Source organism: Condylura cristata, unplaced genomic scaffold, assembly GCF_000260355.1.
Source record: "Condylura cristata isolate star-nosed mole 26May11 unplaced genomic scaffold, ConCri1.0 scaffold00002, whole genome shotgun sequence".
NCBI lineage: Eukaryota > Metazoa > Chordata > Mammalia > Eulipotyphla > Talpidae > Condylura > Condylura cristata.
The window spans coordinates 56,223,070-56,245,157 of NW_004567103.1; the positions used below are offsets into that span (position 1 = coordinate 56,223,070).

General features: G+C 37.6%; 1 protein-coding gene across 2 annotated transcripts in view; it reads left to right on the forward strand.

Moving 5' to 3' along the window:
• The window catches only part of CYTIP (cytohesin 1 interacting protein), a 63,634-nt gene that overhangs the window by 36,688 nt on the left and 4,858 nt on the right, over positions 1-22,088 (forward strand). The window contains exons 1-7 of one of the 2 annotated variants that reach the window (XM_004674639.2): positions 1,992-2,165; positions 8,832-8,881; positions 9,082-9,136; positions 12,739-12,841; positions 13,046-13,139; positions 15,908-15,977; positions 20,978-21,044. In XM_004674639.2, the coding sequence (XP_004674696.1) occupies positions 1,992-2,165; positions 8,832-8,881; positions 9,082-9,136; positions 12,739-12,841; positions 13,046-13,139; positions 15,908-15,977; positions 20,978-21,044 (613 nt within the window). Of the gene's footprint in view, positions 1-1,991; positions 2,166-8,831; positions 8,882-9,081; positions 9,137-12,738; positions 12,842-13,045; positions 13,140-15,907; positions 15,978-20,977; positions 21,045-22,088 lie in introns of those variants that run through there. The other variant, XM_012725826.1, reaches the window with a different exon arrangement.

Below are 22,088 nucleotides of genomic sequence, written 5' to 3' on the forward strand. Positions count from 1 at the left end.
CACAGGACTATGGTGGTGGCACAGGGGTGATTTGGTGATGGGAAACCCGTGGGGATTACAATTGAGATGAAAAAAAAATGTGCAAAATGACGTAAACTTTTTAATAAAAAATAAAGAAAAAAAAACTAAATAAAAAAAAAAAGAAATATCAAAAATACTTACCTAACTTTATAAAAATAAGATTCCTAGTGGACAGGTGGCCTGCTGTCAAATTTAAGTATCACTTATCCCAGAGATACTTTCAAATCAATCTATCTTTATTTTAATCTGTAAATATATATATATATATATGTATATATATATATATATATATATAACTCTCAAATCTATACACATACCATAAAATGTGCTTATATACATTCTTTAGTTGCTCCTTTTTCTTACACATTTATACTATGTTGTTTTTACACATCTGGCCTCCAAAGGCATATATGTTTGTAATCTCTGATTTAGACCTTTATATGTTTTTGGAGACACCATTTTGCCAGTGTCAGTATCCAGTTTCAGAAGTAATAAGTGATGCTGTGATAGGGTTTCAAAATTTTTCTGAGTTGGCCCCCTCTCTTGAAGGACTGTTAACTTAAAAGATTTTACTGTTTACATTTGTCAGATTCTGCTTGAACTGAATTCACCTTGATTTCCCTTTAGTTCAAAGACATTCTTACTTTTTAAGTTATAGTATTGACCTTCACAGTGATTTTGAAAAGCAGAGTTGACCTTTTGTACTGTGTAAACTTCTCTCTTTCAATTTTGTTTTGATTCTTCCTTTTTACCTGACCTATGCCTCCCCAGAAACCAGTTCCCTTTAAAATACAAGTCCAGTGCCCTGCCTGGTGCTGCAGGTGGTTAAAGGGCTTCTTCTAAGTAGGCTGAGGCTTCCTGAGGGTGAGTTCGATCCTCACCCTGGAAGTGATCCATATGGCGCAGCCGACCTCCCTTCCCTCGCCCACTGCTCCCCTCAGCAGTGTACATCATCAGTCCGCCTGTTCTGCTCCCCACTTTGTCTCTGGTGAATCCTCTCACCGCCCCTGCACCTCTGGCCTGCACCCTAGTTCTGTATGCATAAACAAATGAATCTTGTAAAAAATAAAATACAAGTCCCCAAACCCCACCAAAAAAAAAGCACTTCATGGTGGTATCTTGATCAAGACATATGGTACATGGGGACATCTTTGTGTCACCGGAATGTGTCTGTTTCTGTCTTACCCTGTCCATTCTTCCCCTGGGGCCACCTGCTGATGCTGCAGCAACATCTAGGCTAAGATTCTGCCAACTCTGTGTCTGAGATGTGATTGTCTTTCTCTCCCATTGGTCTTTGTAAAGGTGATGGAAAATTTCAGTTAGATTAAGTAATAGAAGGGCAGCCAGGATAATGCTGATTGATGTAAGAGGCAGATATAATATCTTTTGATGAACATGAATGAGCTAGAATGTACCTTGGGGGAGTACATTTTAAGGACTTGGTGAGAAAACATTACAACCTGACCCTCTCATTCTTGTTTATATTCATAAGAACTGAATGTTTGTGTGTTCTGACTTTTACATTGCATTGCTAACATTAAGTAAGACAATGGATAGAAAACAGGGCTGAACTTGAGGAAGTTTTTCTTTCTTCCTTAATAGAAAGAGGCAGATGGTGTTTTGAACACAACTTGCCATAGAACATGAAAACATAAGAGCTCTGGCTTTTTTTAAAGGAGAATTAAAAGTCAATATTCTTAAATGATTAAAAACTAGCTTTAGGTTCTCTCAGTGACTTAGAGAGAGAGAGAGAAAGAGAGAGAGAGAGAGAGAAAAGAAAAAAAAAAAACCTGAGAAATGGGAGTGAACTGCAGATAGGCTTTGTGTAACAAGTACCTCAAACCACAGAAGTCACATGGGCTTTTTCTGCTTTGCTACTTTTGATTACTAGTCAGAGGGTTATACTTTTAGCTTTCCCCATCCTGCAAGGCCACTCAAGCATGTGCTAGCTGGAGTAATCTTTATTCATAATGTCTTTACAAAGGCTCATGAAACAGAGCAACAATGGCAATTTGGTGGACTACTGCTCTGGTTCAACTTATAGCTCTTACTCCTCACTCACAGACAACCTTCCCATGGATGATAATAGAAGGATTCAAATGCTTGCAGACACTGTAGCTACTTTGCCTCGGGGACGGAAGCAGGTATGATTGCTATTTTGTGCTCTTTATAGAGTGTTAATGTTCTGAGAGCCAGTGATATGTTTGACTGTGTACTAGAAATACTATAGCAGTTTTGGAATTATTAAGAAAATGGATGAGAAAGAGGGTTGAGAACCCAGACAGTTTATGAACTAGTCTAAAGATTTAAGACCATGATTAGGAAGTTTCCTGTGGCAAGGCAAAACATAAAAGAAGTTTGTACAGACAAACTGAAAAACATGAAGCACATAAAACTTGAAAATGATTATATAGATACAATTAATTTAAAGCTTTTAAGTTTGCCATTGATTCTTTCTCTCCTAGTCTTAATCTTAGACCTAGGTAGTGATATCAGGCCATAATCAAACAAGAGTACTTTATTAAGGAAAAATTTTCTCAAGTCAGTCAATTATCTTTATTTCTGGGGCATAATAATGTACCTTATGCTATTATTGAATTAAAACTTTATTGGATAAATGAGTATCAGGTTGAACAAGAGGTTGACTACTTAATAGCCATGCAGTCTTGAGAAAATCACCAGCCTCTCTAAGACTCAATTGTCTTTTCTTCTAAGATGACGGAAGTATGGGGTGTTTCTTGGGCTTACATAGAGAAAGCAGTGTAACTGATATGTAGTATGTGCTCAATAATTGTTATTATTTTTGTTAGTGTAAAGGATGTTCCTAAAGATTAAAAAAAGCTTCCAAATGAATCTATGTTCAGTAAATTTATTTTGAATTTTTTTTATTCTACAATTTTAAATTTGTCAAAAAATTTTTAAACCATAGTACCTCTTTAGGTTTGGGTTGCATACTTTTCTGTAATGCTCCAAGTAGGTATCTGAACTTAGATATTGCTCTTGCACAGAAACAATTAAGAAATGCATTAAAGAAGAACTTTTTGCCCTAACTTTTGTCTGTGATTGCATATTTCTCTTAAACCCTCTAATTTCAGAATCAGAGCATTATAGCATAGTGGGAGAATCATGATAATGTTCCACTAATGTGCATAGCTGATTCGTTTTTATTTTCACAATAAAGATAAGGACACAATTTGCTATGGTTTGGATTACTTTCCTTTTCAATCCTAAAGTCCTTTTAGACATTGTTTAATATAATGGTGAACATTTTTATTAATTTACTACATATCTGAAAAAAGCAGTTGTGGGAAGTCCCAAATTCTTTATTCAGTTTTTAGACATAGAGCAGTATAGGGACGTAAGAAGGTGAAAAGGACATATTTGCTGTCCTTGTACAGATTTACAGTTCAGCAGGCAGAACAAATAGGCATTATACAACATAAATATTTTAACCCAAGTCCATGCCTTTTTATACAAGGTTGAAGGACAGATATTCCAGATACTTATGGGAGATTCCAGAACAAAGGAATATTTCTTTTTTAAAAAAATATTATTTTTAAGATTTATTTATTTATGCATACAGAATTTGGGTACAGGTCTGAGGTGCAGTGGGTGAGAGGACTCACCAGAGAGAGAGTGGCAAGCAGAACAGGCAGATGGACTGAAATACACTGCTGAGGGGAGCAACAGACAAGACAGTAGAGGTCTGCTGCACCATGTGGGTCAGCTCCCTGGCTGATCTGGGATCGAACTTGTGCTGCAGTGGCTGCAGATAGTGTCACAGTGCTGCATGTTATCCTTGTGCCACCAGGGAGTCTCCACAAAGGAATATTTCATGTGAAGTGTAGACTGTGGGGTCTAAGGGCATGACTAGGTATTAGCACAGTATTCTGTCAGGGGAGTCTAGTGTTTAGGTGAGAGATAAGGGGAGGACTGGGAGGAGGGTGCTTTAAAGATACTTGTACTCTTCCCCTGAGGAAGCAATAATTTAATCCATATAAGTAGCCTTTGATAGTATTTAAGCACTTAATGGACCTTTTATATAGAAATATGATGTTTTGGCAAGTGGGGAGAGACTGGTGATTGAGGTAGCTACTTTTGTAGTAGTTGCAGAAAGAGAAAAAATAGGAAATGGAGAAGAGGCCAAAAGACTTGAATATGAAAGGATTAAAGACAGATGAGACACACTGATTTTAAGTCTGAGTAAAGAGAACTTGAGGCCCGCCCTGGTGGCACAGTGGGTTAAAGCGCAGCACTGCAAGCTAACCACAGCTGCCTTAGTGAGAGCTCCATCCCCAGGCCCAGAGGTGACCCACAAGGAGCAGCCCCCTGCACCCCTCAGCAGTGTACTTTGTAGATTTGCCTGTTCTGCTCCCTGCTCTGTCTCTGGTGAATCCTCTCACCGCCCCTGCAACTCTGGCCTGTATGCAAAAATAAATCTTTGAGAAAAAAGAACTTGAAGTGAAAAACAGGCAATAAGTAGGAAAGACTGGGTATTTGAGAAAGAAAGTGACATTTGGAGTGCACGTGTGTGTTTGTGACCACAGCTGTATATAATATATGCATAAACATGCTCACATATTCTCACAGCAGTTCATTTATTTGTATGTTCTCATCTTTGTATGTTCCCTTCTCTTCTCCTTTTTTCTCATATTCTTTTCCGTGGTAAACAACTCCTAGTCATTCAGCTTTTTCTTACTATTTCCCCCTTTAAAAGCGGGAAATGCAAAAGAAAACCTCTTGTACACGATATTTCTGATTCTATACAATGATCATCAGTGAGACTTGAAACAGGTATATACCAACATTTCAGAATTTTGCAAATGGACGTTCATTTCCTTTTACTGGTTTTTTGAGAATAATCACCCATTTGGCACCAACTTAATTGCAGGTAACAAGATCCCTGAGAGGCAATCACAAGGAGCAGGTGTTTCTCTACCGGCTGTTACTTTCAACACTTTTGGGGCTGACGTCAGTAATTCCGATTTCTTGGTATTGTTGGCTGTGGTTTTCTGCAAAGCTGATCTGTTTAACCTGGAGTTTCACATTAGTTGCTGGAACCATTTGGATGTTGACACTCAGAATTCTTTAAAAAATAGTTTTCTGTGTGTTTAGACTGTCCTCTTACCTGTCTTTGTAGGAGGTGACAGACACTCAGGACAGCTCCTGGAGTAGAAAAAAATTATCTCTACAATGGAAAGCCCCATGGGAAGGAGACAGGAGGAAATAAGAATAACCTTTGTAAATGTGATAATGCCAAGGAGTAGCAATTAACTGTGACTCTGCCCTTCTCTCCAGAAATTGGTGGGCAGTGTTCAGAAAGTTTTTACTGAATGTTGTAGAGAGAAGTGGGATCCTGACAAAAAGGCCAGATGCTTGAATGTGAATTAGTGGGACAAGATACCATTCCTTCATTTTCTCTTACTTATCAAATTACTAAATAGGCAACTTCCAGAAAAGTGATGCACTTAAGAATTGAGATATGAGATCTTGTGCTTACCTCCATGTTGTGTGTTTCTGACTTGGCTTCTGCCTCAGGAACTTTCACATAATTCTGGCCTCATACCCACCTGCTACCAAGATGCCAAGCATTCCTAAATGTAAACATATATTTGATCGTTTAATACTTTGAGGTGGAAAACTGTTTATTTCACTACAAAAAAAAAAAAAAAGGAAATATATTGTCCAATCCATTTTGTAGCATGTTTGGAGTCAATATGCAACCATTTTTCTTGAAAAGGTTTCCAGAGCCCATAATGAGACATTCCTGGAAATGGCAACGGTCTCTTCAGGTTACTTGAGGGCACTCACAAGTTAGGAAACTGAGTTCAGAGCCATCATGTTGCTGTACTGTAGAATCATCTGCCAAGGTACTGCCTGTGACTCCCGGCACAGAAAAGTTATATTCCAGGAAGCACAGCAGAGAGTGAGGTAGGGGACTGAAAAGCCAACAGAGCACATTATTTGGGGACTTTTGAAACAACAGAACAAGAAAAATATCTCACTTGTAAATAAGAATCCTCCCCTCCTTCCCCCATTGCAGGAAGTGAGTACAGAGTAAGGGCCAGCCAGGAAGTCAGTCTGTTACTTAGCAGCAGTAGGGGCTGCAGTACTGAACTTTGAGCTCCTCTTAGCTGGCTGAGCTGCAGATGATATCTTTTGCAAACTGACAGCTGAAGTATTTGGTTTTGGTTTGCCACTGAGGGGGGGACATTGTGAATCAGTGCATAGCAACAAAAATTGCGTTTTGAATATTAATGCCTCATCTTTGAAATCAACTATCTAAAAACAGAAGAAAAGGACCCCATCAGCTCGACTGCAGGCATCTTTGTATATTAGTGACGAGCCAGGGGTAAGGAGCCTTACTCCACAGTCATAATTGAATGTGTCGCTTGCAGGCCTGCCAAATTGCTAAACCTAGGTTTCTCATATTAGATAATGTGTAATAAAAGACAGCTGTTGCCAACATATGCTGTTCTTTGCACACCACCAGTTCTTCATTCAGGAATTTGGGTGCCTTCACTGCACCCTGAGAAAAAGCTCTCAGTCTGGGAGGTCAGTCTAGAGAGTGAGACTTTACCCCTGAGAGTCTAGAATAATTGGGCTGCACTCACTAAGGAAAGGGCTACAGGGAAAACAACTATTCCCCGAATGTAAGACCTTTGATAAGAACTTAGGCATACTTCTTTGCACTTAGGCAGATAAGTAGGGTGTGCAAGCAAGGTCATATTCTGAGAACATTCCTTTCTCCATTGCTTGAGTCTGACAGCCCAGATCAAAAAACAAGCAGGCTTTGTGTCAAGACATGGCACGTGTCAGAGACTTTGATGGTGCCTAATTTATTTAAATTGTTTTTTATTTAAATATGAGGTGCCTGAGACGGCTCACTGTTAATCTAGAATAGGGATTAATTTGTCATTTGACTTAGTCTGATTTTTTTGTGTGTCACTGATAACCCAAATCAGTCAGTCCACAGGAAAGGGAGTATCTCCATATGTCTCACATTGTGCTAGGCAAATAGTCTCATTTTGTTTAGTCAATGAACTAGAGAAAGAGGTTAGCAGAAAGGAACTGAGGAAATTTCCTTCTCCAAAGAGGTCTTGGATTTTTTTTGTGGATTTATGAGATTTTTAGATTTGTATCTATTGAGAGTGATTTTTGTTTTAGAAAGTAAGTTGAGGGGAGATCAGGTGAAATTTTGAGGTTTCTACTAATCTTATGATTATTGCCTAGCAAAAGGGCATATAAAATTACAGAGGAAAAGCTCATACTGCTATAATTTACTAATTTTTGCCACCATTCATTGCAATTATATATTAAGGTGTTAACATTGTTTTCTATTATTTTTTTCCCACCATCATTGTTGATATTTCTGGATTACTTGTTTTCCTTCATTTTTAATCCTGGCGTATTTCAAAATTTTATTGAATATTTTTCAGTGATTACTCTTGAATTTTCTTTTTGATGAATAGTTAATGAATGAGAAAGTTGCACAGTATCTTGACACATTCCTTCTGAACTTGTAAATTTTACCTGCAGTGTTTCATCATTAGTCACTTGTTTGTATTATTGTTTGATAGTTTACCGAAAAAAAATTAAATTGCTGTTGGCATCCCACATTAATACTTATAAATATCTTGTAGCCAATCTAGAGGTTCTTTTTGAGCCTGAGTCTTCTTTGCACAACCTTCTGGATGATATAAATCATTTGAGTTCCAGAACTGACAAAAGAGGGAAGTATAATAAATTTACAGCATTTTGATGGCAAGCGATCTTTTAACTTTACTGATTAATGGCTGGAGTCTGAATATTGAGTCATTCCAGAAATGTGAGATGGCTGACATTTGTTCCTTATAATTCAAATCATTTGCAATCTTCTTTTGTGCATTAATTTCTTCTGTGGATTTTTTCCTGACTTTGATCCACTTCTTCTTTTACTTTATTCATTTGAATTGACTGTGCTTGTATCGCCTGAAATTATATATGTGGATATTTACTAACATATGACAGTCACATTAGGTTGATATTTAAGCCGTGGGTCAGCTAGTAGCATATGTGTATGTTAATTCCTAAACACACAAAAATATAAAGCAGTCACCTAAAAAAAACACTCTTTGTTAGCTTCTCCTCTGTACACACTGGTAGAATATGTTCTACAAAGTTATGTTTCTATGATCTTTCCCCAAATTATGCAAGTTTGGGAAGTTACAGCATTCGGAGGTTCCTTTTCTTGTATGGAAATCAGATTTTCACTCTTTTAAAACTATTGCAAAAATAAATCATAAACAGAGGTTCTGACTTTCAGCTCCCAACTGACTGTATTTCTGTATGAATTGGTTCTTTAAACATTATTTTATCCTGCTAACACAGTAACATGTTGAATTATTAAAACAAACAGTTTTCCATTACCCTCCAAAACTATAAAGTATTTGGGTTTTATAGGCCATTATATGAATGTTATTTTGGGGTTCCAGTGTATTATAAATTGTTATGAATCATCTTTCAGAGGCTGTTTTAAACACACATTAGACGTTGAGTACTTTTGGGAAGTTTTGGAATTTTTGCCACAGTTTATTATTATCAAAGCCTCTTTTAATCTTTTGAAAGGATGCTGAAAATTTCCTTCCCAATTTCTCCGTTGCTATCACCAGGGAATGCAAGTTACTGTCATTATGTAACAATTTCCCAGGAATTGGGCCAAGGAAGCTGGTTCAAAAAATGTGATAACAAATAAAGTCCTCTACAGTTTAGGATATTTTACAGCTGTGTCTTAAGGACCTTTTGTTGACTGTGCTTTTTGTGTTTTGCAGCTTGCTTTGACGAGAACAAGTTCTTCAGGTGACTTTTCCTGGTCTCAAAGGTAAAAAGATTGATTTATCTTATGGTCTCACCAGACTGTTGATCGCATACACACACAGTTTGTATATATGATCTCATAAATAACAGAGTTTACATAAATATCCATTATTTTTAATTATGACTATTAACTTTAGTGTTTAGTACATTCCAAATATACTTTGATTCCTTGTTTGTTTATTTGTTTATTTATTGATATTACAGAAAGCTTGTTACCGTGGAAAAGCAGGATAATGGAACATTTGGATTTGAAATTCAGGTGAGCAGTTTCAAATTCTCCAGGCTTTTAATGAAGAAAATAGCACTGATAGTACCATGACATTTGCAAAGAATGAAGTCTGGAGTGGAGAAAAATAGAGACTGTGCCCTTTATTCAATATGTGTTTGTTTTGGATAGTTTTTTTCAGCATGTTGGGTACCATCAAAGAATGAAAACATTGTCATAGCAAATACAAAATCCTCCAAACAAACCTCAGCTCCTTGCTTTTGCTTTACCTTCCATTAGAACTGAGACTGATCAAAGTTGTTCATTATCAACCTGGCTTTAAACAAGAGTAAAGTATTCCTTATTGCTTTCTAATTTATTTCTTTACCTTTCTGATGTTTTGCTTAATTATTTATACTGTACATCAGATTTTAAATCTTTACTTTAGTGACACAGAATTGCAACGTCAGTGTGTTATTTTATGGTTAGGAACAGTAAGCAGATAGGTCTATCACACTTAATGAGTAAGGAACAAAATGAAATTCTAGCTGAATGCAGAGGAGAATAATGTAGGAGAAAGGTACCTCCAACTTTTGAACTCTTCTGTCTTTAAATTTGGTGATATCTACAGTTCTTCCCTCAGGTTTTAGAAGCATATTCCACTCTTATTTTCCATTCACATGAACCATTCCCTATTTGGGGGTAGAGACACTGTGCTTTTTGTGACCAATTCTTTTAAAATTAGAACTACCGACAAGGATGTGCAGCAGTTGCTTCTAAGAACCATGATTATGGGCCCTCCCTGATGGCGCAACAGGTTAGGACGCAGCACTGCGAGCTAGCGCAGTCACTTCAGTGTGAGTTCCATCCCCTGCCCCGGAGGTGACCCATATGGCTGGCGTGGCAGACCTCTCCTGACCCACCCCTGCTCCCCTCAGCAGTATACTTCATCAATCCGCCAGTTTTTCTCCCCACTCTGTCTCTAGTGAATCCTCTCATGGTCCCTGCACCTCTGTCTTGTACCCCAGTTCTGTATGCATAAGCAAATAATAATAATAAAAAGAATCATGATTACCTTCTTACTTATCTTTATTTAATATGACAAATGAGGACTTTCCCTCAGTCTGTTACAGGGTAGCCCAGAGTGGACTGGGCTGTCTGTGGGACCTCACCCACACGCTCACAATTCAGTTATACTGTAGATACACACAAAAGGGTCAATAATAGGTTTATTTACAAAAGGGGAAAGGAATAGGAAACAACCCAGGAAAGAGAGCTGGATATAAAGTAACTGGAATACCTTACCTACGAGGTTGACTGAAAACACTGAGTTACCCGGTCAGGAGAGCTGTTTCCCGAGCCCAAGAGAGATGCAGTCACACCCTATTTATCCCCCAAATGTCCCAGAATTCCTGCTAGCTCTTTGGTCCTCACAGTTCTCTCCCTGGTACTGCTGGGAGTTGTAGTTTCCAATCACTGGAGTAGGGGGTGGAGTACAGAAAGCTGGAGTAGGGGGTGGAGGTCCACAAGACTCTGCAGAGTTCCTTTAGGACATCCTTCCCCTTAACAAGTCTTTGATAATATATGATGCTGTGCTCTCACTTCTCTTTCATACCATAAACTCATAGTCTAAATGGAGCAACAGTCAAAGCTGTTATTAGCAGACAAATAGCTACAGCGCCATGAAGATCCATATGAGCCACTGGTTCACCCATGGTCTGTAACATGCATGTGTAGCTCACAACACAGGGCCTCCCTCCACTGCACATAACCTTTTAGGTATGTGCTTTTTGTTACCAGCTCTAAGCCACAATCTATGCTCTAGGATTAAGAGTTGTAGTAATATTAAATAAGGGAAACACTCTGGGAACTTTTGGAAAACCCTGTAGAGCCTCATTATCTATACTATATACTGGTTGTTAGCATTATTTGGCTGTGGTCTTCCAGGTGAAGGGTACATGCACAGAGAACAAGTTCACCTTTCTCTGGTTTTCCACAGGTGCTAGTTTTATATTGCTAATGTTAGGAACACAGACTTTAGATTCATGCACAACTGAGTTCCTGTTCTCTGGGTGTTTTAGGAGTTTCAAATGGTATATAACAGAGTACATCCTTAGGAGCCTGTAGAAGATCAACAAATGACAGGTGTCATAATGAGGATCATTGGGCATAAGAAAGGGTGGTGTGACTTCTGTGTCTCTAGGGAATTCAGGTGATCATTCTGTCATTGGCCCCTAAAAATGAGAGCTAGAAAACTGTCTGAGAGAGAATTAAGTAGATATTCCTCTATCTACTTATTCCTCTCCATTACTGTAGGGCCTCTTTATTTTCTCCTCTTTTATTAACTTACAAATTATATACTCATTGTAAATAGATATGTGGTACCAACTACATAAACCATCATGATTTCCCTTCATCATATTCACTTTGATCAATGAACCTGAGGAATCAGTGTTGCAAAGACAATCATTATGACAAAGGAGTTCTGTTATAGTTTTGGTTCATATTCTAGACTGCCCTGTTACCTTTGGAAGGGTTGAACCTATTGAAAGAAGACTTATTGGCAGAAAAGCTGTGAAAGGATTCTCTGATATAGATAGAAAGAGTATTGCATGAGTTTTGAAAGTTCTTCCTGTAGTTAAGATATGGGGATTCTAAACACCTTATAGAAAGAATAGAAGCCCTGTCCAAGGTTAACAAAATAAATTTTCTTGAAATTGTTTACCTTGACTAGTCGACTATGGCTCTGTAGCCAGTACAGCTCTAAAATAAGGAGTGAACATAATACTTTAATTTCTCCTCAAGGAAATAGTACAATGTGGTTTTAGGAACCACCTGTCAGTACTGCAGTGTGGTTTTAAGCAACTCAGAATGCTGTCGTTATACATCAATAAATGGAACTAGCCTTCATAACTTATTTGTGAAAAAGTAAAGTATATTATAGGTGTTGGGTCACTGTATAGAACAAACATAAATGTAGTGTTCTTGGTACAATTTGTAAAAACAAAAACAAAAGCAAATTATCCAGCCAAATCACTGTTGTCAAATTTAGGCAAGTGGCAAAGCATAACTCTTTCTCATTTAGTCGGGTGATTAATGAACCTTTAACTATTCAGGGCAGGCGTACCAGAGAGCGCTCAGAAATGAAGGTAATTGAGTCAATTATTATACTTTTGAATTAATGCAGGGCAGATTGTCATTATTTGCAGAACTCTGATTTTAAATAATTGTTTTTGGCTTATCTCCCTTGCTGGATGTGTACTGTTTCTTACAGTCCTGTAATGAATGCTGTAGCTTTGAAGAACCACACGGAGCCTTTTCTCTCTGCTCTTGGCCACTATTGTTTTAGCCCATTAATCTATAATGTAATAATTGATAGTATCAGTGGAACACTTAGGCTTAAAAGTATAAAATTTCAAGCATTATTTTTTCTCCATCCTTTTTGAACCAGAATAATTTTATGAATGGGGTTGGCCACAGATTGTCGGGTAAAAATGCAAAATTTTGGTACCTTTGATTCAGTGTGTAGTCAGGAAAACCTTTCCAAATTGCTCTTTGCACCTATGTTATCACTTCAGTAACTGCCAGACTTTATTTTTTGACAACTAGATTTTTAAGTTTCTGAATAATAATTATGTATCACTTTAATTTTATAGACTTTCAGACTCCAGAGCCAGAACACCTATTCCTCAGAGATGTGCACGCTCATCTGTAAGATCCAAGAGGACAGCCCAGCACAGTGTGCTGGTCTGCAAACTGGTAACTTGGAATTTTTGTTCATGTTAGAAATTATTTAAATAACAATGAAACTTTCAATAGTGAAGGTCAGGACATGGGTGTTGCATTGGACATTTTTAGCGCCTTTATATGGCCAAGGTTTTGGGCTTGCTTGTTTTGTTTTATTTGTGTGCCAGAAGGAATTCTTTACCTGCTTCAACATTCATTTTTCTTGGCATCTCCCAGGTGATGTCCTTGCAAATATCAATGGTGTGTGCACGGAAGGCTTTACCCACAAGCAAGTTGTTGACCTGATCAGATCGTCAGGAAATGTGCTAACGTAACTATCCATCTGCTTCCTTTGGGGCTTCAGAAATGTTAAGGTCTCTCATAATGCCTGTTGAGTGAATGAATAAGCTTTTGTTCAGGATCACAAGAAGGGAGGCAGTAAAAAAAAAAGCTTGGGGATTGGGTACAGACTTTTTTTTTTTTTTTATCAGTTCCTTTTGTTTCTCAAGGTTTCCTCAAACTTGAACATGTTGTCAGCATCTGAAGTCAGAGGACATCAATAGCCCAAATATGTGTGTGGGAGGGATAGGATTTAAAATTTATTTTTTATGCCACATTCAATTAAACTGGTACACATTCTCTTTGAATGGAGAGTAACTGGTCCAATTTCCACGGCTGATATAATCTTGAGGTTAGAACAAATCAAAGGTCAAAAGGACTGATTTTTTTTCTCTTATGCCACAAGCCAGTTGTTTTTTTTCTTTTCCAGTGTTTCATTTAGAGAAAAGAACAAGGTCTGCACACTTCTTCCTGACCTAGAACACACACACACACTCATATTCTAGATTTTCTGATGCAATTTTGTCTTCCCCCATGAGAGATATGACTAATTTTTCCATCACACCATTCCTAGGGCTTAATGAAAGCTTAGTAATCAGTTAAATGATGGGGTTCTTTTTATCAACTTTTTTTTTTCCTGTTAAGATGGCATTATTGAACAAATACTAGCTCTGTGATAGGTTGAGTGGAGACAAAGATAAAGAATCTTCCAGGCTTTATTAATTATGGAAAGAGATGGATCTGAAAAACCTACCAAAATATATTATTTTGACATTTTGGTTATTGATAACTGCTAAGGAGTCAGAGGGCTGTTGCCTTAGCTTAAGTGTTGAAAGTAGTTCTCTCAGAGGAGGACAAATAGGAGTTGAGATCTCAAGAAAGAGAAGGGATAATTATTCGAATTCCTGGGTAGACCATTAAAGGTAAAGAGAGAGGTTTCTGAATTCTAACACGGGCTTTGCACATTTAGGGAAAAGACAGAAAGCTCGTTTAACTGGTGGCTGGTGGATTAGGGAGAATATAAGAAAGGAAAACAGACTTAAGCTGGGGTCTAGGCTAGGTCTCACCAGCATGCCAGGTAGTTTAGGTTTTATTCAAATAAGGAGGGCCCTATAAATTATCTTGTTCATTCTTGTTGGCCACCTTGTGAAGTTGGTTTATTCCTATTTATAGATTAAGTGACTGAGGCTTAAATAAGGGTCAGTTATCCAGTTAGTAAGTGACAGGTTTGGGATTTGACTACCTGCTGTCTGTGCCAAGATCTGTCCTCTTCAACTGCACAAGCTGCCCACAGAAAATCCACTGTAAGCTTTACAGTGATTCCAGTCTAAAACCTCAAACGTTGTTTTGGGTATATGTGGGAGTTTTGAAAAATCACTAGAGGTGTCAAGAACAGAGTCCTCTGTTTATGAGTTTAAGGTTAAAGGAAGGGGAGTAGGGGGTGCACTCTTGCTCCAGAAAAATGACTATCAGACAGGGACCATATGGAGTTCAAGAGAAAATGCTGACTGTTAGTCAGAAAGGTATGTTCCACCAGGGCAGACATCAGGTGGATAATTAAGGATGAGTGAATGCAGAAAATGAGAAACTCAGAGACTGGAAACATGAGAGACAGTCTCTACAAAGCACAGCTATTGGATATCTGTGGTTTGCCCATAGACATCTGTTGTTTTATTAGATCAGATCAACATTAAGAATCACAGTAAAACAGATTCAAAGGCAGTCCCATCATTTGTCCAGAATCAAGACCACCATGATAAGATGACAGGGTTTTGGTGTGCTACTCTATCATTATCTTGGCTATGATGCTGCTGTTAAATTGGAGGAAAATTTGTCTCCACATTTGATGCTATTTTTTAAATTTAATGACTTAAATATTTCTTTCAATTTTACCAGTAGAGTTACAGTTCATTTATCAAAAGGAATTTGAACCAATATTTTAAAAGTGCTTAGAGTGTGACTCCCACATATGATTTGATAACCTTATTCAGATTGATGACTTAGTACTCAAAATAAAGACCTTTAATGTGAGTCTACAAAACAAATCAAATTGCTGAGGATAAAACAAGTCTGTTTCTTTTTAGAAAGGCATTCAGTAGAGATAGGGAGAAAAGAACATCATTAAATAGATAAATCTAGGATTAAATTTTATAAGGTTCAGAGATAAAAGAGTCATAAGAATGTTATATTATCACATAATGGTTCTGGTTCTGTTTGTTCTAGTTTCAAAATTAAGGCAATTTGCAGAGGTAAAGACTTTTAGAATCCTGGGGAGGAAAGGATTTTTCTCTGTTTCAAGAAATAGCATGTTGATTCCACTGCTAAAAAGTCCCCGGTGCCTGTTTTCTTTGCTACACTCCTCATGCCTAGCACGGTGTATAGTCTGGCACAGAGCAGATGTCCAATAAATATTCACTATGTGAAAAAGGTGGTTCAGCCAGACCCACAAGAATAGCCTTGTAGAAGGCAACCATCACTGCCACATAGTGGTTTCTATGAGATACAATTTACAAATTAACCAAAATCTTTTCTTTCAGCTTCCCTCTCAAGAATCCCCCCCTGCCCCCCCCCCCATTTTTTCCCCTCTGAATGTTGTCAAATTTGGCCTAGGTCCAGATACTTCAGTGCTCTGAGAATCCTAACATTTATGTTGCTTTTTAAGTATAGTATGTGCTTGAAGTGTAGTACTGTGTAAGGAGGGTGCTTGTTTGAAAAGAATCACTTACGCTTCCCTCCTGCCCCTTTTTAATCTTAAAACAGGATAGAGACTCTTAATGGAACAACGATTCTCAAAAGAACTGAGCTTGAAGCAAAGCTGCAAAATTTAAAGGTAATTTAATTTAATACAGCATGGCACATTTTTCATTCTTGAATGTGTGAGTGGTAGAATAAAGATCTATTTGAGGATTTGAGATAGCCCTTGAGGATGAAAAGTCATGATGAGTCTAAACTACTGAATTATCAAGAGCCACCCAATTACCTTTGCAGGGATATTAAATTCCACACACCACTCTTTCCCTTCCTCTTTCTGTGTGTCTATGACGCTCCAGGAGGCAACAGGAAGGCACATCACTTCAAGCACTTTTCATTAACGCACCTGTAATCTCTCTTAATTTACATTTTGTTTGGAAAAAAGCAAAGGAGTTGGTTTTTTCGACATTTTCCTGTGAACTGTGTGTGTACAGGAGGGCCTGGAATTGTTGCTTTTTCATTGTCCACCTTTGTATCTTTTTATTCTATGGCATTTTTACTTCAGAAAGCATTCTCTCTACTCCTGTAACACCATCAATTTCGACAAGGAAAAATTTGTTTCCAGAAAAAGTCCATAAAGCTGGAAATTTAGTGAAACTTCCTAGGAATGGATCTTGTTGATGTTCATAAAAAATTTCAGTGGTCTGATTGAAAAAGATACTTGCACCCCCATGTTTATTGCTGCTTTATTTACAATTGGAAAAACATGGAAGCAGCCCAAATGCCCAAAAGTAGATGACTGGATTAAAAAGATGTGGTACATATACACAATGGAATATTACTCAGCAACCAAAAAAGAGAAACACATGTCTTTTGCAGCAACTTGGATGGAGCTGGAAAAGATCATGCTTACTGAGATAAGCCAGAAAGAGAAAGAAAAATACCAGATGGTTTCGCTCATAGCAGGAGTATAATGGACCAGGCGAGGCAATAACAAGAGTAATGAACAACCATATACCAGAGACATTTTGTGGGGGTGGAGTGGGGAATGGGATCAAAAATGGGGTGTGCGGAGGGAAGTGCACAGGATTATGGTGATGGCACATGGTGACTTGGTGATGGGAAACCGCAGGGATTACAATTGAGATGGAAAAAAAAAATGTACAAAATGATGTAAAAATAAACCGTTATAATAAAAACAAAAACAAAAAAACAAAAATTGTAGTGGTCTAGGATCTGCCAGGCCAAGAGGCATATGCCCTGTCTTGGCTTCCTCCCCCTCCCCCAAGCCTCAACTGCACTCTCTCCTGAGCTCCCTTTGCGTGCAGAAATGTTGCCAGTTCAGTTGTGGTATCAGGTTTACTGGATACTTAGCCATAGCTGGGGAGTATTTCCCTGTTTTGTTCTTTGGTAGAATTCTCCTAGCATCCTCTGAATCATATGCACTCATGGTTGTTTTTTAGTGGGAATCCTAAAGTACAATTTCAGTTTCTTAATTAGTTATCAGACTTGCTCAGGCATTCTGTTCAATTTTTTTTTTTTTTGAGTTATGTTTTGTTGAGCTTTATGTTTGTATTTGTTTATGCCTTTACTTCTTTTTACATAGCTGTTTTTTTTTTTCACTTTTTTTCTTTAAACAGTTTGGCTATTTTTGAGTCTTTTCAAAACCAGTTTATCTGTTTGCTACAAATGTTTGTCTTTATTTTTCAGGTCACTATGAACATGTTTCTTTATCTTTACTGATCTCATTTTCACTATAATGTGATTTCCCTGGATTTTGCAATAAAAAAGATGTGTGACTTTTTTCAGTTTGGGTAAACTGCCTTCTTTAAATATACCTTCATCATTCCTTATATTCTGCAATTCTTGTTAGAGATATTTTAGAGTCTGTTAACTTAATCTTGCATGCTTCCTAATAGCTCTTTCATGTTTTGTGTCACTTTATCTTTCTTAGTATGCCTTTTAAAATTTCTTTGTGATAATATTCAGTGATGTTGTCTGTGTTCTGTATCAAAAATGTTCTTCCGACTATGTTTTAAAAATTATTTGTCTATATGTTCTTGTTTTATTTCTTTGCTTTAAATTTCCTTATGAGCATTCATCACAGTCCTCCATCAGAAGATTACAAATATTTTTATTTTCAAAGTCTTGTATACATTTCTGTTACGGTTTTATCCAGTGATAATCTATGTACAAAATTATCAATTTTTTTGTCTTTCTTCTCAGACTTCTCTTCAGATTTCTGTGGGTGTTTTGGAGTTCAAGTTGCCCACTTTCTCTGCCTTCCACTTGATCTGATTGTTGAGCTATTGCCTACTGATTGTTGAGCTAGCACTCCCAGGCTCTTAATCCCGAACCTGGTATGAGAGTTGGGACGCCTTCCCTAAAGGTGGATTGCTGCTTGGCTCAGGTCATAGAGCCAATCCTGCATTTGCTTACCTGCTTCTTGAGGTATAGACGCTATAGGGGTCATAGCCACTATCTGTGGCATTGCTGTGTCCTCTTCTCAATGTTCCTTTCTAAACAGGGAACTTGACCCTCTCCTGTGTATCTGATAAATGTATTTAAATTACATAACACCATAGGATCCAAATTCCAAGCTGCCTCTCTGCTTCTTAAGTTGCAGCAGAACTTCAGGTTCATAGGAATGATTTCTTGGCCCATTTTTTATCTTGAAATTATAATATTTTCAGTACTTCTCTTGAATCACCAATATCTGGGTCTGACTTTTAACCAGATTCAGGCTGGAGTCCCCCTCACAAATGACATTTAACTGTGACTTCTATGTAAATGTGCATTCTGTTTCACAGAGACTCTTTGGGGTGGGGGGTGGGGGTGTCACCAGCTATTTTTTAAAACAGTAGTTTCTTCTGAGTCATGTTTTCAGGGATTCCCTTTCTCATAATCTCTGATTCAAATATTTAACAAGAAAACAGGATACCTGCGAGGCTACCCATGAGAGTGAGTTTTTAAATCTAACCCTGCTCTTTACTGTATTGGTAGCCCTTGGGAAATATTTTGCTACATCAAACCTTTATTTTTTAATCTAGAACTTTTTAGGATAGTTAGGAAAATATTTAATTTAATGTTGTCTGTTAAACAGCACTTTGAGCTTAGTGAAGTAATATGAAATGCTTAGTTGTCTCAAGTAGATTGAAAACACTGGAAATGTATTTGGAACCAATCCAGATTGTCCAAGTAGAGAGCAGTTTCAGGAAGTCATTATTTCACATATTCATCCAACCAATACTAACTGAACAACTGCTATAGACAGGTGCTGAGCTGGGCACAGCAAAGTGATTTGGCCCCACACATCTGTGCTTTAATTTCCTTCTAATTGTCAGAGTTAGATTGGTACAAATAAACAATTGTGATTTTAAAAACAGGCAGAAGCAGAATCTGAAAAAAATAGGGAAGCTTCAAGATTAAAATCTCTGAGTCACTTTTTGACACATCTGCTATCTGCACCACTGTTTTCTTGGTTTAAGTGATGAGGCCCTAGATGAGTAGGCCAGATCAGCAAAGTAGATATTTGAAAATATTTATTTTTCACAAGAGTATTAGCTATTTGGAAAATTTCTGCATAGTCAGTACAACTTCCGCTTCTCTACATATTTTCTTTTAACAGGCAACCAACCCTTATTCTTTCTTGCACTCTTCTCTCCTGCTGGAGATAAACTTCTTTAAGAAAGAAAAAAGAGATTGGCATATGTGCCAGATTCTTGCTAGTTTTTTTTTTTTTTTTTTTTTGAGTTTTATTTATTCATACAGAGCTGGGGTACAGGCCAGAGATGTGGAGGGTGAGAGGATTCACCAGATACAGAGTGGGGAGCAGAACAGGCAGATCAATGAAGTACACTGCAGAGGGGAGCAGCGGGCGGGTCAGGGGCGGTCTGCCGCGCCCTGTGGTCACCTTTGGGCCCGGGATCGAACTCATACGGACGTGACTTAAGCTTCTCAGTGCTGTGCTTTAACCTGCTGAGCCACTAGGGAGGGCCATTCTTGCTAGATTTTTATTCCATGGTAAATTCTGATCTTCATATAGGCACAGATACATAAGTTAACAAGAGTTTTTGGTAGCTCACTCATCTAATAGCCATATAAACTATATTATAGTACAGAAAGAAATTAACTGGAGCCATACATTGAATGCTTTGATTTACAGCATGGATGTTATATTGACAAACAATAGAATTGTTGCTAAATATTACTGTTATCAAGACTTGGAAAATTCTGCCAGTGATTGTTTAGTCCTCAAAGTAAGGAACAAGCTGTTTTCCTTTAAGTATTTAAAGGAAATACATATATTTCTTGTCCTTGGGCCTTTACCTCCCAAATGTACTTTTCCTCCTCTTTTTAAGCCTTCACCTGCCCCTCCCAAATTGCTTCATACAAAAGACCACTTGTTTCTAAATCTCTGCCTTGCCTTTGAGATAATGTTCATTATATGTTCACATATTTGAATATATAATGTTCAGCTAATTGAAGCTGGGTTTGACTGCTGGACTAAATAACAACCAAAAATGGGATAGAGCAGCAGACAGCAGAGGGAAGGAGAATGGGCCTTTGAATGTGCTTGTCAGATGCCTCTGTCTAGTAGGCTTTGTCTTCCCATCCTCTTCCCTCTGTGGGGGCCGTTTGAAGCTCTGTGATGTCTGCAGAGCATTAGAACAGCCACTTCATTCCACCTCTGTGTGCAGGGGGTGAGGGTGGGGGTTTAGAGGAGGAAGGAAGCAGGTAAGAAGTCAGGTTTAAGTTTAGGCAAGCTTTAAGTTTAGCTCTCCAAGAAAGCCTTTCAGAACAGGTGGGCTTTTCTTTTTGGTGTTAAAAACTGATTTTCTAACAGAAAAAAGACTGTTTCAGTGCTATTGGCTTATAGGCTGATGATGGTAGTTACTGAACATATACCATGTTCCTGTCACTGTTTTTAATATTTTTTTTCTCTACTCACTCAATCCTCATGATCAGTGTTAGTTAGGCTCTATGACTGTCTTTATTTTCAGATGGGAGAAACCTAGAATGAAAATCTTGCAAATGATTGGGCGGGGTTGCTAGTGCCACAAAGAAAGGGAAAAAAATTAATCACAAATCTCAACACCCAAAGTCAATTGCTGTCTTCACTGTTTTTCTTCCTTACAGCAAAACTTGAAGAAAAAATGGGTGGAGTACCGTTCTCTACAGTTACAGGAACAGCGCTTGCTTCATGGTAAATGTGATTTCCTGTTCAGAAACCACAAAAACATTTATTTCACCCTTTCAGTATCTCTGACTTTAAGTTGTTTTAAGATTATCACTATAAGAAAGATGTTTCTGGTATAGGCCTAGGATAGTAGTTTGTGTTTCTTTGGAGTGACCTATATATTTGGAGGAGGGTTAAGTCCTGTGACACCCTCCAGGAGGCACTTGTGGATTGTATAAGTAAATTCAAGGCTAAAAAGCTGTGTTGTGTTCAAAAGCTACTGTGACTGGAATGGGTCATGCTTCTTAGGTAGAGATTCTATCCAAGATACATTTGGTACAACATATATATTCTACCTAAGATAATGTTTAAGATACATTAACACAGAGAAATCTTTTTTTCTGTGCCCCCCAAACCCAAGTCAGAAATGTGAAAGGATGTAACTATTACCACTGTGTTCATCCTGATAATTTGACATTTTCTGTGTGACTGGTATACCTGAGAAATTAACTTGTAAGTAGAAATAATTCCCTGAAGCCATTAGATATGTGGGTATGAAAAAATAAGCTGTATCTTCTTCAGAGAACTCATTCATGACCTTAAAATGTTATTTCATATATAGATAACAGGATACATTTCTTTCTTTCTTAGGCACTAATTTATGTCTTAGAGGTTTGTGTTTAAGTTCTGGATTTTGTTTTGTTTTGTTTTGTTTTTTAGTGAAATTTCTGTATCAATGATCTTTAATATGCACTAAAATTAAAATGAAAAAAATTAATAACGTGTTTTTGTAGCAAGACTAACATTTGTTAGTAAAACAGAGATACAAAAGGAAACTACTACCTGGATTTCTATAAACTGGGTGCTTAGGAAGCCTTTGCTTCCACTTCTGAAACATTTTGGAATGGAGATGTGGTTTGATAAATACAGGTAGTCCTAACCTTCATGAAAATGCCTTTGTATAGACAGAGCCCTCAGGTTAGGATTAAGGAGACAAAGTTCTCATAAAGCCATTGTTGCACACATAAAAACAAATTTTAATAATATACATATATCATATATATGATATAC